A 17,667-nucleotide genomic window follows, 5' to 3' on the forward strand; every position below is an offset into this window, starting at 1 on the left:
ATTTGTCCACATTAAATTTCATCTGCCATTTGGGTGCCCAATCTACCAGTCTCGCAAGGTCCTCCTGCAATTTATCACAATCCACTTGTGATTTAACTACTCTGAATAATTTTGTATCAGCTGCAAATCTGATTACCTAATTCATCATATTCCTTTCCAGATCATTTATAAATATATTGAAAAGCACCGGTCTAAGTACAGATCCCTGAGGCACTCCACTGTTTACCCTTTTCCACTGAGAAAATTGACCATTTAATCCTACTCTCTGTTTCCTGTCTTTTAACCAGTTTGTAATCCACGAAAGGACATCGCCTCCTATCCCATGACTTTTTAGTTTTCGTAGAAGCCTCTCATGAGGGACTTTGTCAAACGCATTCTGAAAATCCAAATACACTATATCTACCAGTTCACCTTTATCCACGTTTGTTACTCCTTCAAAAAAATGAAGCAGATTTGTGAGGCAAGACGTCCCTTGGGTAAATCCATACTGACTGTGTTCCATTAAACCATATCTTCCTATATGCTCTGTGATTTTGATCTTTAGAATAGTTTCCACTATTGTTCCTGGCACTGAAGTCAGGCTGAACACCTACTCATCCTAAGTTAAGACAATGAAATCTAGTTTCTTAGGGAGGGGAAAAAGTCAAATTATGTTATATTATACCAATTAAAATGTATGGAATTTTGTTGTGCTTTCAGGGAATGCACTCCAGAACTAAAAAAATAGATTAACATTTCTCTCTTCTCTCCTGCTCTCACCTTTCCTGAAAGGAAGAAAATAAAACGAAACCCAGTTTTAAAAAAATACCTATAAACACCAGGGAAGTTTGCTTTTTTTTTTTTTTCTCTCTCATGCTTTCTGAGTCAGATGTATTTTCCCTGAATGATCCTGGTTGCAGGGACTGTCCGAACGGGCAATGCGGCTGCAGTGCGAGCACAGATTTGTGGCTGCTGCTGGCGCTGAATGGAGGAAAACAACAAGAACCATGATATGACATTTACACATAGGCACCGACGGGAAAAAGCATGTTCCCCCGCGAAACGCCACTAGAGGGAGCTTTGCAATGCCAAGTCCCTGCCTCACGCACCCAGGATTGGCTTTTACCTTTCACGCGCCTCTTTGCGCAGGATCTTCATTGCCAGAGTACCGCTTTGCATACTGTCCGTGACCTTGTCTTCAAGAAAGGTGAATTTTATTGACTAGCCCTACTTTGCTGCTGGTGTCTTTGTGCATATGTTTTACCACCATTTGACTCCTACTGGTAATATGGATCAGCTCCCTAAAAATGGGCTGTGTGCGATGTTTCAGCACACGAAGCCATTGATAGGGAACCTGAAGGCTGTTAAACTGCACTCAGCCATGACTTTCCCCTGGTGAATCTGGATGTAGTGGGGCATAGCCAGAACCAAATTTTTTGGAAGGCACAAGGTTGGCATGGTGGGGGCACTCTGCTAGATCCCCATCCCGCTCCTATCCTTACCCTATCCCAGTGGCGTAGCCAGAATTGATTTTTTGGGTGGGCACAAGGTTAACATAGGTGGGCACAAGGCATGCAGGTCTACTAGTTGTTTTCTTACTGATAAATAATGCCATATACTGCACCCTAGAATGGCTTTCTAAGTAGTTTGCAACAGCCATTATGTGTCATGTATGAAACTTTAAAATAATTTACTTCAATTATTTCAAGTATAGAAAACAATCAAATCCAATCATATAATAAAACAAAAATTAATGTATTCTTTCATTGAACCATCTTTGCAGAAACCCAGAAATCTTCATAAATACAATAAAATATAATTAATCCTCAGAACAGGTGCAGCGCAAAGCTAGGGCAATTCACATTACAAGTAACATGAAAAAAAAATTTCAAATTCTGGTGTAATCTCAGCAAAAAATAACCCTCCACTGCTATTTTGTGAAGTAACAAACTCTTGCAAAGAAAGAGGCATCTGGAACCTTGCCAAACAATCACAGCACTGACTCTCAGGATTCAAACAGCAACCTTATGAAAAAGCAGCAATGCAAATACTACACCAGGCCCTAGAACATTAATACATCACCTACGGGAATAACAGAACAGGCTGGACTACTACTACAGAGAAACTATATGCTAGAAATACTCATTTCTGTCACAAACAGGCAAAACTGAGACTGACCCTTACCTAATATAGAAAGAAGAGACTATAAATTAGAAACAGAAACATGTAGATAAAGCCAAAATAGAAAGCCTGAGAAACTAAAATGTCTGAACAGTGGAATACTTAAGAAAGAGCAAAATACAAAAATATAAGAATGCACATTCCCAAAGATGACATTTAAATTGCTAACATCTCTCTCTCTCTCTCTCTATATATATATATTTTTTTTTTTACCTTTGTTGTCTGATCTTTGTATTTTTCTAATCAGTTGGTCCTGGTCTCTCTTTCCCATTTTTTCCCTTGTCGCTCATTTCCTAATTCCTCTTCAGTGTCTTTTCTACTACTGTCTTCTTCCCTTCCACACACACACACATATATACATAAATGCTTTCTCTCACAGACTCCCTCACACACTCAGGCTCTCACTCACATATGCTCTCCCCCCCCCCCCCCAGCTCACATTCTCTGCAGACACACATACAAGCTCTCACTTTCTCACCCCTCCCCAGGCTTATATTCTTATGCACACACAGACGCACATCCAGGCACCCATTCTCATCCACACACACAAACCCATTCTCCCATTCTCACCCACACATACACACATTTAAGGTCCCATTCTCACCCACACATACACACTTTCAAGCACCCATTCTTACCCACATATTCAAGCTTCCATTCTCACCCACACACACAAACCCAGGCTCCCATTCTCACCCATATATATACACATGCAAGCTTCCATCCTCACCCACATAGTCAAGCTTCCATTCTCACCCACATATTCAAGCTTCCATTCTCACCCACACACACAAACCCAGGCTCCCATTCTCACCCATATATACACACATTCAAGCTCCCATCCTCACCCATATATACACACATTCAAGCTTCCAACCTCACCCACATATTCAAGCTTCCATCCTCACCCACATATTCAAGCTTCCATTATCACCCACACACATTCAAGACTCCATTCTCACTCCCATACACACCCAGGGTCCGATTTTCACCCACACACACACAAGGCTCCCATTCTCATCCTCACATACACATTCAAGCCTGTGCACAGTTTCCGCTTCCTCCCCCCAGAGCAGGAAGATCAGCTGGCCTCTCCTGCTGCCACTGGCCTCCTGCTATCTTCGGGCCGTATGGCCGACCAATCTTCCTGTTTGGGGGGGGGGAGGAGGAGAGCGGAAGCACCGCGCACAGTTTCCGCTTCCTCCCCCCAGAGCAGGAAGATCAGCTGGCCTCTCCTGCTGCCACTGGCCTCCTGCTATCTTCGAGCCATATGGCCGACCGATCTTCCTGCTTTGGGGGGAGGAAGTGGAAGCTGTGCACGGCGCTTCCGCTCCCCCCACAACAGGAAGATCGGTCGGCCATATGGTTGTAGGACCGCTTCCCCACGTGTGCCGTGATGGCGTGCCAAGCATGGGTTCTCCTCTTCACTGTCGCGGGGATGGGATCCCGCGACAGTCTTGTAGTTCTGGTGTCAGTTGGGTGGGCCTGGGTCTAAATTGGGTGGGCAGCTGCCCACCCAGGCCCACCAGTGGCTACGCCACTGCCCTATCCTATGTGGGTCTTCATGGCAGTGGCTGCAAAACCCTTTAATTTCTGACAACAGTGCATACAGTCTCTCACTGGATACTGTATGCAAGTATTAATCTCTTAGGCTGCTACAGACCAGTTATGTAAACAGGATTCCAACCACACCAGGTATTCCTAGACTTTTAAGGTGCTGCCATAAGTACGCAGACAGACTTTGATGGCCTCAAATCTGTACAGGATTAGCCCACGGGCCGTGTTGTTTCCCTGTTTAAATTAGCCTTTTTAAAGATGCAAGGGAGTGATTCTAGTACAGATGTGCATTCGTCTGGGACGAGTTAGACAATTTCAACGAAATTGTCTAATTTGTCCTGTTTGGCAATCCTGAAATTCGGGGCGGCCGAAAAAAAAAAGGCCTGAACCGCGGGAAACCGAAATTTCCTGCGGTGGGGCGATAACAAAGGCCAAACTGGAAGGTTCAGCCGAAGCACATCTCTAGATTCTAGGGTCTTAAGGCCATCTAATTAATGCACCTTTCAGGGCTGATTCAGATGTGACCTGATCCTGCTGCAAGGGGATCGGGCCTAAGTCAAATGTGAGGGGGCAAAGGTCCTTGAGGCCCCCTCTAGCTATACCCTTGTGATGCATATGTCCACAACATAGGTCAAATGCATACAAAATTCAATCATAAACACATATGATAACCATTCCTAATTATGTATTTGGTGACCACGCTCATGCTGGCACACCCAACTCCTGCTGAATTTCAATTTTGCAAACATTCAGGCATTGCACTGTACAGGATTGGCCATACAAGTCAACTCCCTTTACAATGTTTCACTGGCTGGGATACAGGGCTATCAAAACCTCAGCCCTGGTTGCCCTGCAATCCAATCCTTGACTGTCATATGTGACGTTCTCTACTATGCACAGACATCCTGGTCCACAAAAGAGCAGAACTCACTTGCAAATATGAAGCATAATTGAAGAGAAGAGAAGGCCAGTCCTGGCTGTCAAAGCTGAAAACCTGACAGGTGACTTGTCTCAGCTCTCATCAAATCCAGGCAGGGTCTACCAAGTAATTAGAAAACCCATTACTTGGTGGAATGGCCCACATTTGTACAGCACATTCACCAGTCCATCCACAGCCTCCTCCCCTTATTTTCCCCTGTGTATGCAAGCTCCATCCCCAAGGGAGGAGATGCAGCAGCACCCTAGTGGTGGCCTCCCCACCCAATATGGGGAAGGCTTGGCATCTCAAGCAAATCAAAGTCACTTTATTTCAGCAATCTATACTATATAGTGGCCAACAAAATATTTTACGTCTGTCGGTCGCAGATGGCTGCGACCTATCATGCTCACCTCTTTTTTCCCCGCTCCATCAAGTCTGAGAAGAATGGCGGCCTCTGCCAATTCCCACTGACCTCTCCAGCGTTCCCGGGACAGAGTGGGCACTGCCAACCGCCATCTTGGACCCAGAATCACCTAGGCGCACGCGCAAGGGCCTCTCTTGAAGATGTCATGGCGGAAACCTCGGGGGCGTCACCTCCAGATGATGTTAACCCACTTACATATTTAATCCAACCAGCCCTTGCCTTCCTTGAGATAGCAAGGAGTTCCGTCTTGCTGAATTCTCCTCTTCAAGGACTTCCTGTTCCTGACTTGGTCTTGGCATCTGGACGCTCTGAGTACCCGCTCCTCGGGGGCTCCCCTGCGTTCCCGGCTATCTGCTCCTCGGAGGGCCTACCTGCCTGACTGCTACAGACCTGCTTCTCAGGTCTCTCTCTCCAGAAACCATCTTCTGTGAGTACCTATACTGACTTCTACTATACGAACTGTGCTAAAGATCCTATGCGGTGTACCCCGTACCCCGGGCCACTACCGCCTTCCTTCGATAGAAGTCATTCAGCTTTCCTGCACTACAGAATATCTGCACACCAACTTCAGGAGCCACTTCCGGGTTCCGGCATCTCTACCAGTGCTTCAACATCTACTATACCGACAGTATTGGCGTACCCCGCTCCGCGGGCCACTACCGGATCTGTGTTACTGAGGTGCCTACACCCTTCAGAGGGGATTCCCAGCATAACCCGCTCTGCGGGCCACTACCGGATCTTCTCATCTGTGGTCTCACTCTGGGTTTCCCACATTGCTCAGTACTGTACTACTACATCTGCTATTCTGTGGACATTATTGTTTTCTCCATTTATAATAAAGTCTCTACTTCTAGTTGTGTCCCACGCCACTAAGTCTGCGCCTGCTGACGGGAGGCTCACAGGATTCCTCCCTGTGGGCGGAGACACCTCTCATCTCAGCCCAGGGTTCACATTCTTCCATAAACATAACAAATATATCATCAAGCTTATAGTGCTTTGAAAACCTTCCACTCTGTAACTAACCTTTTCATTTGGCTTATACAGTAAAACCTCCAATTGATAATGCACTTTCTGGTAGCAATTACATCTTCTTTCATAAAATCCAAAGTTAAATTCAGTACTTGTCGTTAGTACAAATATATATGTTCTCTACACATACATAGCACAATATCAACAAATACACAAGCATATTATTCATAGAGAAACCTCATCAGAACATGATAGTTGAGTTATTATGAAGCCCAAACTACAAGATTTTATGAATGAATGATTCTTTGGCTAACAGTTACTGCTGCAGGAGGGTTACTCATTTTCAGTCACATATTTGTAAAAAGCATGCCCAGTTATATAACAGCGCTCATTGGAGATGAAGATGTAATACAATTAGTGACATGTATGAAGATTGTGCTGATTATTCCTTGCCAGGAACCATTAATTCCAATTCATCCTCTATGGATGGATTTGTAAAGAATGATCAAGTGTTGTATCCAGATACACTGATTTTAATTCATTTGCCATTCATTTTGTAAGGCACAGGAAGGAAATCAATAGACCACAATGCATTTCTCATCTCCCTTGCATGGCCCACTTAGGAGAGACAGAACCAGCTGATCTTGTCTTTGTGAAACATCTGTTTATTTCACAAAATGACAGAGGAATACAATTTTATAAGGTAGTGAATACACTGAAAGACTTCAGGTCACATTAAACAACCTGAGTTTCATTTCAGGAGCTTAGCATAATGTTACCTGAACCTCAATATGTTGCTATTTGGCAATTAACAAATTGCTGATTATTATTTTAAATACAACACCCATTTAATTAGTGACTTTAGAATTATGATTAAGGAATTGGAAAACTCCATCCAGGCCTGGGAGGAGGAATTTATGTTAATCAGCACAAAATATGCACATTATTGGATGAAGGAGAATAATCAATCTGTGAAAGAAATTTTGAATCTAGTGTCATCTTACTGAAAGACGACAATAAAGAGAAGAGTGGAAGCTGACCTCCTCCTTTTGGTGATGAAGACTGCACCGGTTCCGTGTTTTCCTTTTCTGTAAGCAAAATGTAAATATTGACCACATTTTGCATTTCAAAGATCCAGAAATGAATCGAAGCGTGAGCATGGTTGAAGTGATTGATGCAAGGAAGCGGCAAATGGTTGTGGAGAGGCTTTGGATGATGAAATGGAATGAGTAATGCTCGTCGAATATTCCCTCTTGATATTTTACATTGCCAGAATGCACTAGCAATGACTCCCATCTAAAAGCAAGAAATGATTCCAGAGCAATGATCCTTTTGTGGGATGAAGGTGGAGCTCTTCATTTTCAGAGGCCATTGAGTAGCAACATAAGATAATGGCCATCTTTCAAATAAGATAATGGCCATCTTTCAAATTCTGGCATAGGTTGTTTCCGGCCAGTGGAAAGGTTCTGCAGATTCTGAAATATTCAATTTGAAAAGTGATAACATCTGAAAATGAAGTCATTTTCCCAAGGCGATGAAATGGAATGGGTAGAACGATGATTGCTTTTCATTTGCATGACAAATAAGACCCCCATAAATAGCAGACCTGCTTGCGGTGCTTGCCATGCTGTGTCCTTTATCTCGCTGTCCTTTATTTCTGGAAGCAAATTGAATTGAATATATTTTTTAATAACTCTAGTGTGAGGGATACAGAACAAGAAATGACTGAGAATAAGACCTACAATAATGGTGATAATAGTTGATGCCCCTCTATTATTACATAACTAGTAATGCTAGTTATGTAATAACTAGCATTACTAGTTATTACATAACTATGCAAAAATCCAGGCTAAGTTCAAAGGCCTCCTATTAATCAAGTCTCCTTAAAATGAGGTATCCTCTGAAAAAAATCAGAGCCTGTAGGGACGGAGGATTCATTCAGGCTTTTTCTACACGTTCTATATCTGTTTTCAGATTGTTTAAATAGAGAAATGGTGGTAAAATAGATGTGGAAATCACTTATGAACAGAACCTTAGGGTAATAACAGGAATCACGTCAGAGTCAAAGGGAGCTGACATGAAGACTGTCATGACCTTTCACCATTTCCTTTCTTTTCAGGTTAGGGTATTTAAGTTACTTTCCGAGGGTACTTGTTACTTTGCAAAAATAAGGACTTTGAGATAATTATGCAAGGCTGTCCCATGATATACATATCTGGTTATTTATTTAGCTACATTGAATTTCCTGCCTTTCCTTCTATAGCTCAAGGTGAAGGACATGATAATAAAACAGCAGGGCATATTATCTGCTTATGTTCATTCAAAAACTCATGAAGATTTTTTCAGTAGCTAACATCATTGTGCTATCCTGCTGTTTGATGGCATCAGCTCTGGAAAGAAGGCGTCTGATCTTTGCATTATAGTTTTCATAAAGTGGTCATCAGTTTTTAATGTTTAGTTTGGTTTTAAAAAGTGATATTTCTAGATTTTTTTTATTGGCACTGCTCCTGGTAGGGATTTTTAAACCTCTGAAGTGGAGAAGGAAAGTCCAGGGGTGAGGGGGGTGTTGGGGTGCAGCAGGGGACTAATGTACATTTTTGGGGGATAGGAAGGCCCGGCCTCAGTCCTAGATTTTAGTGAGAGGAAGGGGTTTGTTTGGGATGGGAAGGCAGTGATCCTGGGACATTTTGGGGTTTTTTTTTTACTGAGATGTGGGGTGAAGGGATTAAAGACCCAATAGGACAGCTTTAATATTAGGTGAGGGGACACAGCAAATCGTGCCAAAGGCTCTTTTAGTTCTATTTTTTTTTTTTTTTTTTTTACCAAAACTGCTACTTACCCGGATATCTTTTGAAGATATCCGGGTAAGTAGCCAGTTATCTGGCCACACAAGGCTGGATATACCCGATATTTGGCTAGGTTAGCTGGATAACTCAAACCCTCCCCCGAACATCCCCAGAACACCCCCTTTTTTTATCCGGCTAAACCATAGCTGGATAACTACTTATCCGGCTATAAGTTAGCTGGATATGCCACATTGAACTCAAACGGATAAAACAAGATCTACGCCACAAAGAAAACAGATGGCGCAAAGTCCCTTCACCGTCTACTCTTTCATCATACAAAGGAACTTTACATTTTTACAGATCATCCATCCTAAAATCAAAAAAACAATACTACGCTAATAAAATCCATGACCTACAATATGATGCAAAGGCTTTATTTTCATATGTATCACAAATCACAAAGCCAATTCCTCCATCAATACCAGATGATCATGCTCAATCCAAGGCAAATGAGTTAGCCCTGTTCTTTCAGCAGAAAATTTCAAACACTATAGCACTTCTTCCAACTAAGACCAACCCTCCTGATTCAAGCTCCTCCAACCACATACTCAAGGATACTAAATTCGACAACTTTGAATTAACTTCCACTAAAGAAATCGAAACCATTTTAAAAAGGCAGAAACCATCCAGCCACCCAACAGATAACATACCCTCCAAATTATTGCTACTCATCCCAGACACAATCTCAAAACCTCTGACTAACATCATAAATTGCTGCCTAACTCAAGGTCTGTACCCAGATAGCCTAAAAAATGCTTCCCTTAAACCCCTCTTGAAAAAACACAATTTAGACCCTAGCATTCTTGCTAATTTCCGTCCAATCTCTAATCTTCCATTCCTAGCCAAAATTACAGAAAAAGTAGTCAATACCCAGCTATCAGATTACTTAGAAGAACACAATATTCTTTCCCCTTCCCAATATGGTTTCCGCAAATCACGCAATACAGAAACCTTGCTCATCTCACTAACAGACCATATTATTATGGGAATGGACAAAGGACACTTATTTCTTCTAATCCTTCTAGACATTTCAGCAGCCTTCGACACGGTCAACCACACCATCCTCCTAGATCGTTTATCTGATATTGGCATAACTGGCTCAGTCTTCAGCTGGTTCAAGTCCTTCCTTGATAACAGAAGCTTCAGGGTCAGGATCAACAACAAAGAATCACCATCGACAAATTCTTCTCTTGGCGTGCCTCAAGGATCCTCCCTTTCTCCCACCCTTTTCAATATTTACCTCCTCCCCCTTTGTCATCTGTTAACAAGTCTCAATCTCATCCATTACATCTATGCTGACGATGTTCAGATTCTGCTCCCCATTACAGAATCCATTACTAAAGCTCTCTCACTTTGGAAAACTTGCCTTCAATCTATAAACAATCTCCTCAATAATCTAAATTTGGTCCTCAACTCCGCTAAGACTGAATTACTATTTATCTCTTCCAACCCAGACATCCATCCTCCACAAACCCATCACAGTCTCCAACTCACCCATACTCAAGTAAGAGATCTGGGAGTAATTCTAGACAACCGCCTTAATCTAAAGACTATGATCAATTCGACTACCAAAGATTGTTTCCACAGACTACAGGTGTTGAGAAGACTCAAACCTCTCCTATATCTCCACGACTTTAGAACTGTTCTGCAATCCCTAATATTTTCAAAAATAGATTATTGCAGCGCTCTTCTCACTGGCCTACCCAGCTCAACCACCAAACCTCTTCAAATGATACAGAATGCTGCTGCCAGAATTTTAACCAGTACCAACCGAAGAGATCATATTACACCAATTCTCCGAAACCTTCACTGGTTACCAGTCTACTACAGAGTCCTTCACAAATCTCTCACCCTGATACACAAGTCCATCCATAACTATTTTCATCTTGACCTTGAATTTCCCCTCAAACTCCATATATCCAACAGACCGATTAGAGAAATCCACAAAGGAGAGTTACAACCCCCTCCAACCAAAACCATTCGCCTAGTTTCGACCAGGGTCCGAGCCTTTTCTCTAGCAGGTCCAAACATTTGGAATAGCCTTCCTGCAGAACTCAGGTTGGAATCATGCCTACTAACTTTTAAAAAAAAACTTAAGACTTGGCTGTTCCGACTAGCCTTCTTGGATCCTTCAGACACACAATAATCTACCATCCTACTCACGAGCCATGGAACCATGCCTTCTTTGTGAGATGCCTCTTATCCAATACCTCCGCAATTAAACTATCTTATGACTTTTGATTTTAAGTTATGGCCCTACTCGGGCCTTTTTTAACTCTATTTACTTCCAAGCTGTAAAGCCTCCAAGTTTATAGTCCTTGTTCAATGTAACTTTCTTGCTTTCTTTCTGATTATAACTTATTGTTCCGTTTTTTGTTACAAGTTTCTATCCCTCGTTCGATGTAAACCGATCTGATATGGTATTCAACCATGAAGCTCGGTATAGAAAAATGTGAAATAAATAAATAAATTTGCCATTTAGATGGATAACTTTTGAGTTATCTATCTGGAGTGACCCTTGATAGCCAAGCCCTGAAAGCCCTGACAGAGAAGAGGTAGGGCTGTTGCATGGGGTGTAGTAAATAACTATCTTATGCGCAGATAAGAACCACTTGGTCCATCTAGTCATCTGGTCAGATGAGCCTGCTTACTGTGTCACCACCACAGACCGACTTGATCTCTGCTCATCTCTCTCCCTTGCCTACACCTCTGGGTCTGTTTCTGGCTTGCTTGCATTCTGACATTGTTTTAATTGCCATCACCTCTGCAGGCCGGTTATTCCAGGCATCCATCACCCTATCAGGAAAAGAATATTTTCTCACATTTCCTCCGAGTCTGCTTTCTTCTAACTTCTAACTTCATAGGATAGAACTTATAGTGCTATGGAAAATGAAACTTTTATTTACTTTATTAAAGGCTGCTAAATATTTGCATTATTTCTATCCTATTCTCCATTTTCCTTTTTTCCAGATTTTGTTTTCTGTCACCAAGACAGATTTCTCATGACGTCAGCTGCTCTCCTTTCAAAAGTGAGCCAAACACTCATGTCCTCCCTGTCTATGATTTGCTGGTGCTCCTTTATTATTTTGGTGCCTGTGAGACAGGAACAGGCCCTTAGGAGGTACTTTTGAAAAGGATTTGTGTGCATAAATGTATCATACTATCGTAGCAATTTTCAAAAGCCATTTATACAAGTAAAGAGCACTTTCACGTGTAAAACACAATTTTAAGCATATACACGCTTTTTAAAACCAGGCCCTTAGAGTTTAAAATTTAAAATTTAAGAATACTTAGTAACCTGCTATTAATCCAGTGCTGGAATTCAACTAGCAAACTCATTTGCTAATGTGTTGTTCTCTAAGAATGATGTCTCTTCAATACATAGCTCTTTCCATGCTAGTGGATTAATAAAGTACCATCTAATGTTATAAAGAGGGAAAATGCAAATTGTGCATCTTCTTTATGTCACGTACAGTATGAATAGAAGCTTGTTAATAGGAATCCTGAGCAGATTTAGCATCACCAAAACATGAAATCTTCCTTCATGTTGCACCTGCAGCCTTGTTGGATACTGCAGTGTGAATTTAATCTGTTTTGAAAATGGCACAGAGCAGACCCCTGAGAACGCCTTCCTTTTTTGGGCCACTCCTACCAAATAATCTTGGAAGATTAATGTTTTCTGGCCATCGTATATCACAAGCTGGAGTTTACAGTAAGCTTGCAGAATTTCTGTTTTATGTACAAAATTCAACCCTTTGGCAATCACAATTCTCGATTTCACCGACTTCTCCTGCCTGGCTCCCAGGCAGTGAGCACACTCTCGCAAGGAGCCTTGTTAAAGGCCAATTGTAGTTTCATTGGAAGCCAAGTTTCCAAGAAATTGGAAACTCTCTTTTATAGACTCCAGAAAGCCCACAAATCGGAGGTTATTTCATTGAGACATATTTTCTAGGTCTTCTAGTTTGTCTACACACTGCTTTACGTCAGCTTGCATCATTTTTAGGACGACAGTGGTTCATTGCATATGCTCCTCCAAGCCAGAGACACAACCACATACCTCAGTCAGGCGTTTCCTGAAATCATTATACTTTTGGTCAACAGAGTTACTCTTTCCCACAATCTTCACCAGTTTGTCATCCATAATTTTTGCCAATGCCTCAGCTACATCTTTAATCCTATTCTCATTTGCCACAGGAACCATTGGATCTTCTGGTTCCGACTCCCTTATAATCTGCGCCCTACCCCTTATCTTTATCCTTGTCATTCTTAGTCATTTTAGAAGATATAATTTGTTCTGTTTTCTCAACAAAATTGTCCATAAAGAAAGCAGTGAAGTTTCTCTCTGCAAGAAAAATTTAAAAAACCCAGTAATGTAATGCAGATGGCAGGGGGTTACAAAATCAGGTTACAGAGTGAAGTTTCCTGTTGCTTCCTTCACTCACCATTTTTTAAATTGAATGCACCAATGTATAGGCAGTTACTGAAGGGAAATCAGGACTGAAGATATATGGTCTATCCTGGAAATAATCCTAATGGCTTTGTTTTGGATCAGCTGCAATTTCTGAGTCAGTTTTGCAGGAAGACCAGTTAATATAGAAACATAGAAATGACTGCAGAAGAAGACGAAACGGCCCATCCAGTCTGCCCAGCAAGCTTTCACACTTATTTTTTTCATACTTAGCTGTTACTCTCGGCCCTTATAAATAACTTTTTGGTTCTATTTCCCTTCCACCCCCGCCATCGATATAGATAGCAGTGCTGGTGCTGCATCTAAGTGAAATATCTAGCTAATTGTTTAAGGGTAGTAACCGCTGTAATAAGCAAGCTACTCCCACGCTCACTTGTTCACCCAGCCTGTGCAATTCAGTCCCCGATGGTTGCTGTCTGAATATAAATCCTCTTTTCTTCATTCCCCCTGCCGTTGAAGCAGTGAGCTGCGCTATATATGTATTCCACGTGAAGTATCAGGCTTAATTGATTCTGGGTAGTAACTGCTGTAACAAGCAAGCTACTCCCCTGCTTTTTTGTGGTTGCAAATCCTTTTTTCCACATTTGCCGTTGAAGTATAGAGCAATGTTGGTGTCAAATTAACCGTGTGTATGTTTATTGAATAAGGATATTATAATATACTACTATAGTAGTCCAGATGAGATAAAATTGTTGACAAGGCAGACTAAGTAGGAAAATGGAACCTCTACACAAATTAGAAACATGCTTCTCCATAGAAAGAGTGGAATAAAAAATCATGCCCAGACAGAATCCTTAGGACCAGGGCCACTGCGCAAAGATACATGATGATTCTGATCAGATGCCTTCCCAACCCACAGCACTTCTTTACTAGTGTCAGTCAATGGCTTGTAGAAGCATTTATTAAGCTAAATATTTCTCCCACTGCCAGCAATCCCTAAGTTAAAAGGACAAATGGTGACATGTAAACAACTTTTTGCAGTCCTTTGTTTTGTTAGTCACAGAAGAAATGCCTAAGGGTTGAAACTAGCAGATGTTCATTTGAAAATGAACAATAACAGTTAATCTTATTTATGATGGGTGTTTGAGAGCTGTATTTCCTTTTTAAGTGTTAATAAGTGGGGAAGCTGGTGTCTTATCAACATGAGTTAAGAAGTTTGTGATCCTATTGTCAAACCATCCACTAGCCAAAAGTGACACTAAGTGGTCATTACAGTAAAAGGGGGATACTATAATACATTATAATTAATTTTTCTTGATCGGCCTATTAAATATTAATTTATATTTGAATAGATGAATGCTAAATCTTTGCAAATGTGATTAGATAAGGAATACATTGCTTATTCATTCCTAGTAGCCAATACAAAGCAAGGAATTGAATACTAAGCCTTTAGGTCACAGATTGAGCCCTTGAGCTGTGGCGTGGTTGACGCAGCCTAGTACGCAAACCTATTAGGCCCATGCTGACCGCTGGTGGACTTGCTCTTGCTAGAGCTGGAATTAAAGCTTCACCTATACCAGCCCCATTTCCCACAGGTTTAGTCTTTGGGTTTCAGGGGCTGGCAGGGCTTAGGCAAAAGTCCTGCAAGGAGTGGTCAGACAAGTCAAGACACAGGCAAGGGTCAGGTCCAGTAGTGAGCAAGGGTATGTTGTGAATTTTCTTGGAGTAAAAGATCTCTTGGATCTCATATTCAGTGTCCCCTTCTGATGTTACCTCCATTGGCTTAGGAGGGGGTCCTGAAAGCCATGACAAGAATAGAGGTTTGAGAAAAGAGTCATGGAATACATTGTGAACGTTGAGGGTAGATGGCAGTTTTGGCTGATAAGCCACTGATCCAATTTGTCCAATGATTGGGAATGGTGCAACAAACTGTGGTGAGAACTTGGTAGATAGATTCTTGAGGCATAGATGGCGGGTACTCAGCCATACCAAGTTCCCAGGTTTGAGATGGGGTACTGGCCAGCACCTTTTGTCCACTTGTTTTTTGCATCTTTTGGTGGCCACTGTAAGGAGTTGGCAGGTCCTCTGCCATAAGTCCTTAAGGTCCTGGCTCACGATATTGGCTGCAGGACAGTGGAACGAGACCAGGATAGGAAGCGGTACCCATGGATATCTGCCAAATATTATCTGAAATGGAGATGATTCTGATGAGTTTCCAACATAGTTGTTGTGGCAGAATCCTGCCCGGCGAGAAGAGACACCCATTCATTCTGTCGCTTGTTGATATAAGCCCACAGGAAAACTTTAAGGATTTGGTTGGTTCTCTCTGTTTGTCCATTATTTTGTGGATGGCATGTAATGAGAGGTCCAGAGAGAATCTGAACTTCTTGCACAGGCTTTTCCAAAAGCGAGTGGTAAATTGCACTCCCCGAGCAGAGAGAATATGTTTTGGTAATCCATGAAATCAGAAGATGTGCTGGAAAAAGAGGCGGGCCAATTCTGGTGCAGATGGGAGTCCAGGGAGAGGTTTAAAGTGAGTCATCTTGGAGAACTGATCCACCTCAACCCAAATGGAAGTACAGCCATTAGAGAGAGGTAGGTCCTTGATGAAGTCCATGGCCTCATGGGTCTAGGGCTTCTCAGGGGCTGGCAATGGCTGTAACAGCACCCAAGGTGAGTGTGGAAGCTCTGGTTAGCTGCACAATTGGGGCAGGACTCTACGGAGTGCTGCACATCATGCTTTATTTGAAGCCACCAGTAATGGCAAAGAAGCAGTTCCAAGGTTTTATCAACTCCAGGATGGCATGCCAGGCAGAAATCATGGAACTATTTAGTACTTTCTTTTGCAGGCATTTGGGGACCACTGTCTTTCCCAATAGGACAGGTACTGCCATAGCAAACATGATTTTTGCCGGATCAATGATGTGGTGAGGAGGTTCTGGGGAGTCTTCAGTCTCAAAGGATCAGAAAAGGGCATCAGACTGCTGGTTTTTCTCTGCCGGTTGCTACCTGAGTTTAAAGTTGAAGCTATTGAAGAATAAGGACCAGCTGGGTCTATGGGAGATATTCCAAGTTTTTATGATCCATGAAGATTGTGATTGAGTGCCCCTCCAATAGATGGCACCACTCCTCCAGAGCCAATTTCACGGCAATGGTGCAATTCCCCAATGGTGTAATTCCTTTCTGTGTGAGTGAACTTATTGGAAAAGATGAAGCACAGAAGGAGGGTCCCTTTATCATTGTATTGAGTGAGGACAGCCCCTACTCCAATGGCAGAGGCATCTACCTCCACAATATAGGACCTAGATAGATCCAGGTGTTGGAGATATGGTCTTGGAGGAAATCCTGCTTGAGGTGATGGAAAGTTTGGATGGCTTCCTTAGGCAAATGTCTGATGTTGGTGCCCTTCTTAGTAAGAGCGGTGAGGGGAACAGCCAGAGAAGAATATCCATGTATGAACTACAGGTAGTAATTGGTGAAGCTAAGGAATCTTTGCAGAGCCTTAAACCTGACGGGTTGAGGCCAGTCTTGAATAGCCTTCACCTTCTTTGGGTCCATGTGCAGACCAAGAATAGCAGTTCATCTTGCTCAAAAGTACATTTTCGAGCTTGGCATACAAGTGGCTCTCTTGGAGCTTCTACAAAATTTGTCTCACATGCTTGTGGTGCTGTGCCAGGGAGCGAGAAAAGTTGAGAATATCATCCAGATACACCAATACAAGGGAGTAAAGAAGGTCCCTGAAAATCTTGTTGACCATATGTTGAATAACCAGGTATTTGTAATGGCCGTCATGAATGTTGAATGCAGTCTGCCACTTATCCCCCTCCAATATCTGGATAAGATTGTAGGCTTACTAGAGATCCAATTTCGTAAACATTTGTGCCCCTCACATCATTCAAACAGTTTAGTAATTAAGGGCAATGAGTATCTGTTTTTGCAAGTGATGTCATTGAGGCCCAAGTAATTGATGCACAGCCTAAGGGAGCCATCCTTCTTGCCTATAAAGAAGAATCCTGCCCCCACTGGGGATGATGAAGGATGGATGAAGCCCCACTCCAGGTTTTCCTGGATATAACTGGACATGGCTGCTGTTTCGGGGCAGATAGTGGGTAGACCCTGCCCCGAGGGGGCATTTTACCCAGGAGCAGGTCAATTGGACAGTCGTAAAACCTGTGAGGAGGCAATATCTCTGCATGTTTTTTACTAAAAAAAAATCAGCAAATGCTGGATACTGAGAGGGAACACCCAGGAGGTTGGAAATCTGGGACCGAGCTAGGTTACCAGTGGAGCAACCTGGGAGAGACATCATTATTGGCAAGAGGTTCACCAGCAGGCATTCTGTAAGGCTTCCCAATCTATAGATGTATTATGGAGCATGAGCCAA

General features: G+C 42.4%; 1 protein-coding gene across 7 annotated transcripts in view; it reads right to left on the minus strand.

Moving 5' to 3' along the window:
- MYBPC1 (myosin binding protein C, slow type) overlaps positions 1-17,667 on the minus strand; it is a 244,050-nt gene that overhangs the window by 147,909 nt on the left and 78,474 nt on the right. For 5 of the 7 annotated variants that reach the window (XR_003856413.1, XR_003856414.1, XR_003856410.1 and 2 more), the window contains exons 7-8: positions 7,636-7,686; positions 7,070-7,117 (exon numbers count right to left, since the gene is read on the minus strand). The exons of the other annotated variants lie outside the window; for them this stretch is intronic. Coding sequence is in view for 2 of the 5 variants with exons in the window: in XM_029599714.1 (XP_029455574.1) it covers positions 7,070-7,117; positions 7,636-7,686 (99 nt within the window). In the remaining 3 variants the exon portion in view is untranslated. The remainder of the gene's footprint in view (positions 1-7,069; positions 7,118-7,635; positions 7,687-17,667) is intronic. 7 annotated transcript variants of the gene reach the window in all.

The sequence above is a fragment of the Rhinatrema bivittatum genome, chromosome 4 (assembly GCF_901001135.1).
Source record: "Rhinatrema bivittatum chromosome 4, aRhiBiv1.1, whole genome shotgun sequence".
In the NCBI taxonomy this organism is placed as follows: domain Eukaryota; kingdom Metazoa; phylum Chordata; class Amphibia; order Gymnophiona; family Rhinatrematidae; genus Rhinatrema; species Rhinatrema bivittatum.